The sequence below is a fragment of the Salvelinus namaycush genome, chromosome 13 (genome assembly GCF_016432855.1).
Source record: "Salvelinus namaycush isolate Seneca chromosome 13, SaNama_1.0, whole genome shotgun sequence".
NCBI lineage: Eukaryota > Metazoa > Chordata > Actinopteri > Salmoniformes > Salmonidae > Salvelinus > Salvelinus namaycush.
The window spans coordinates 11,890,520-11,894,512 of NC_052319.1; the positions used below are offsets into that span (position 1 = coordinate 11,890,520).

General features: G+C 48.6%; 1 protein-coding gene across 1 annotated transcript; it reads right to left on the reverse strand.

Moving 5' to 3' along the window:
* Positions 1 to 603: 603 nt before the first annotated feature.
* Positions 604 to 2,994, reverse strand: LOC120057859 (fidgetin-like). Its single transcript, XM_039006326.1, has one exon. It carries the CDS (start codon positions 2,984 to 2,986, stop codon positions 764 to 766), a length of 2,223 nt encoding a protein of 740 aa, XP_038862254.1. The 5' UTR covers positions 2,987 to 2,994; the 3' UTR covers positions 604 to 763.
* Between the last annotated feature and the right edge of the window lie 999 nt (positions 2,995 to 3,993).

The following is a 3,993-nucleotide window of genomic DNA, read 5'->3' on the forward strand; positions in this document are numbered from 1 at the left end:
TCTTCCAAATACTCCAGAATTACTCTGGTACATTCAATGTCATACTCATTTTTAGCCTTTCGAGGTACCGTAACCCTCCATTTTTTGATAATGCAAATTCAAACGCAAGCCAAATGTTTAGTGCTTTGAAACAATCTTTGAGGTACTGTACATATCACAATCACTTTCCTGAGTTTTCATAAAGAGAGAACATCAAAATAAACGATGTCTATAAATTAGGGTTCAAATTACCAGTGACACTTGTACTTTCTACTGTCCACAGAGAGAGCAAAACAGACACAGTTGAGGAATACTGTTTCAATGGAAAAAAGCAATTTTGTAGTTTTTGTCTCATATTAAAGCTTTTTATATTAGCACATGCCATCAATGTAGATTGTGAGGCGAAGAGATAATTTTATAAAATAAAAGAGCACCACTTCAGGCACTTGATAGCAACTAAATCTCCAGAACAGCAAACTGATATATACACACAGGGGTTCCATCCTGTTAAAGTCTACCCACTTGCACCTTGGTAGGCGATGCGTGGCCTCATCAGTTTCAAGCATCAACATAATATTTCTCTATGTGTTGTGTGCAGATTGCCAGCCGTTGTGTAAAGCATGCCTCTGCTTCTCTAAGGCCTACCTTTACGCCTTTACTGTACTGCAGGTGTTAAAGTCACCACTACCTGTATTATTCTCTTGTCCACTTCCTGTTTACTGAGAATTCTAAACGGTATCCTTCTGAAAGGGGTTTCCTTCCCACATGTTCGAATGCTTCAGTTTCATTGACTGCAACCAAACATTTTATTCCATTCGGTGTATGTGTCCAGTTCTTTTTGGGATATGTTGGACTGGAATTTGCTAAATACATTGTCAAAGTCTTGGTAAGAGACTGGTCTCATCTGGCTGGGATGGATGGCTGAGAGGTCAGAAGCTGGGATGCCATGTATCGGTCCTACTACTGCCTCCTGGCACAGCCGTGCCACGTCCAGTCCCGAAAAACCCTCCGTCCGCTGGACCAGCAGTGACAACTCTTTGTCACTGAGGAAATAGTTGTGCTGTGAGAGCAGTTGGCTGATTATCTGGTGTCGTGCTGTGCTGTCAGGTAGGGGGATGAGAAGCCGTTTGGTGAAGTACCTCCTCAGGGACTCTTGGATCTCTTCAGGCTTACTGGAGGAGCACACCACCAGGACGTGGTCCTCGGCTGTGGTCAGCACACTGTCCAGCTGCATGAGGAGCTCGCTCTTGATCCTATTCACTGGGCTCTCCTCGCTGAGCTGGGCCGACAGCAGCATGTCCACCTCACTGATGAACACCACTGAGGGCTGGCGACACCTGGCTACCAGGAAGGAGGCCTGGACAATCTTCTCTCCCTCTCCCAGCCACTTGGTCACCAGGGCTGAGCCACTGAGCCGCAGGAAGGCAGCCCCCAGCTGGCTGGCCATGCAGCGGCCCAACAGTGTTCTGCCTGTTCCCTGAGGTCCGAAGAGAAGGAGGCTCCGAGGTAATGTGGCAAGTCCACTGAACATGTCTGGCCTCAAAATGGGCCACAGAATCTCTTCTTTGATGGCTGCTTTGGCCAGCTCCAGACCTGCAATGTCATTCCAGTCTACTGGGGGACCGGGCTGAAGGATCTCTGTGGTGACCAACTCCACGAGGTTGGCATCACTGTTCTTCAGCTGCTCCTCTGCGGTGTGGCTGGATGAGGTAGCGCTGCCAATGTCCGACCCTGCTATGGAATGGGAGAGGAGCTGTCTATGCTCTTCACTGTGATCACTCATTATGGGGGTTCCAAACTTTCCAAAGGACTCGCCCGATCTCAGGCCTCCCACAGAGCTTTTGGTTGATCCATAGGAGGGAGGGGTTAATGCTCGGCCAGACTGACTGCAACATTTTCTTTGCTGATCTGAGGATATTGGCTGCTTCGTGTGCTTAAATGCTAAAGATGACGGATCAGCATTCCTGTCAAATCCATTCCCTCTGCTTGAGTCTGAGATGCTGTTGTCTGGTATTCTGTACATAGGGCTTTGTGAGGAGCGCTGTTGGTTGTAGTTGAAATTACTATAGCTGGAGTCCATATCTCCATGCCCCGTCATGTAGAAAGCTTTTCTTTTCAATGAGTTGGCTGAGCTGCCATTCAAAGGTGTTGGTGCAATTGGTGCATGGTTATGGGACTGGTAGGTATAGCCAGGGAGTGTAGAGGGGGGTAGGGGCGTGGGAGCTGCGATGCCTGATGGCAGATAGGCAGAGGGAGGTGGAGCTCCCCCAGGGCTATAGCTAGGGGCAACAGCTGTCTGTGGGGGATACCCTGTCGGAGGATAATTGTAGTTGGAGAGGTTGGGAGACCCCGCGTTGTAGCTGGGCACTAGAGTAGGGGGAGGTGGTGGGGGTGGGGGCGGGGGTTGTAGGAGACCAGCATTGTGCAATGGAGAGGGGAGGCCTGAGGCGGTCTGCCCGCTGTAACTAGAGTGCAGGTAGGAGCCATTGTAACCCGTAGCGTATTCCTGAGAGGACAGACCAGAGTGTAGACTGGTGGCTGTGTGACTCCCACAGTTACTGCTGGAATAGCTGGGCTCGGTCAAGCTGCTGGCCCCCCTTGGGGTGCTACCTATGCTGGCCGACACGTCTGTTGGGGGAAGGGCAGCTGTCATTCCAGATTTGCTCACAGATATAACATCTGGAGCGCAGTTCATTGGGTAAATCCCCTCCTGCCAGGACTCACTCTCTGACTTACGTCCATTCAGGAGTCCAGGAGTGCCATCGGAATAGGAGCAGAGCAGCGCTCGCTCACTCGGACCCTCTAAAATCCCAGAGTACTTCTCTGCGTATTTCTTCAGCAGGTTGGAGGCGGTGAGTGCAGAGATGTCGTCGTTGGCCCAGGCGTACTGATAGGTGCGCTGCAGGTGCCCCCGGTAGGCCTCCACTTTGTGTGCAGGAGAGCGTGTGGTGGAGGAGATATCAAAGTGCTGCTCAGCCCACTGTGCATGCTCTGGGGTCCACTGCATCTTTAGGCCTAAACACCAGACAAAAAGAGAGACGGGTCAAAAATACCATCAGATAGTAGTTGCTATTTATTGTCAGTTTTCTTGTGTTGTCAGTATGTTGCGTCTAGAAGTTGGTACATTTAACGTGGTGGAAAAGTTGCCTTTGTAGCAATGAATGAACTGACAAATATATCCCAAATCCCAATACCATTATACAACTAACTTCCTCTACTGTAAAATAGGCACTGCTGAGCAATTACATCATGGGCAGTGTGTGGATTTGGGACCCAACACCTGGTTAGCACAGTATAATGCACCCTGCACAGAACAGAATGACATAGACATTGCAGGTCAGTCTATAATCCAACTCTCATCTAAGGCATTCCGAGACAGTTTCAAATCTGCTTCGAGGAGTGCAGCAAAGCAATCTCCCAGGCAGCGCTCTGTTGCTTTCATCACACAAACCCCACTGCCCGGCATGAATTACAACGGCCTTGTGTCTGCCTACTGCTTCCCAGTCTACATGGTGAGAGAGAAAAAACATGCTGTACTTGTCTTTCTCGCTTCCCAGACTAGCTTTTTCATTGCCTCCAGGGCTCAAAAGGCACCATCGAGTTTAGTCCTAAACTCAATTTGCAAACACAAGTTGTTACATATGCTGTCATTTTAGACTCAGCATGGGATTATCAAAGAAAGATATACCCAAGAAAGAAACAGATCATTGTGTTTACAATATTAAAAGAAACACAGATACACAGCCACACACACACACATACATACACACACACAGATTTGAAACTGCACACATGCACACATTGCTTTATCAAAGCTAATCCGACTTGAACCTCTATTAGTAAACACAGAATCACATTGCAAAACCATCCCTTCCTTAGCCAGCCACACGTGCATCAGCATCATATGAAATTGCCCAGTAGCTATCCCTATCCAAGGCTTTAGGAAACCAACAAAGAGCATCCAGCGGCGGATTACAGCGCAGTGTTTGTCTAGTAACAGACGAGAATGTGGAT

Excerpts from the sequence above, each read along its gene's own strand:
- LOC120057859 (XM_039006326.1), bottom strand. The coding sequence starts at position 2,986 with ATGCAGTGGACCCCAGAGCATGCACAGTGGGCTGAGCAGCACTTTGAT.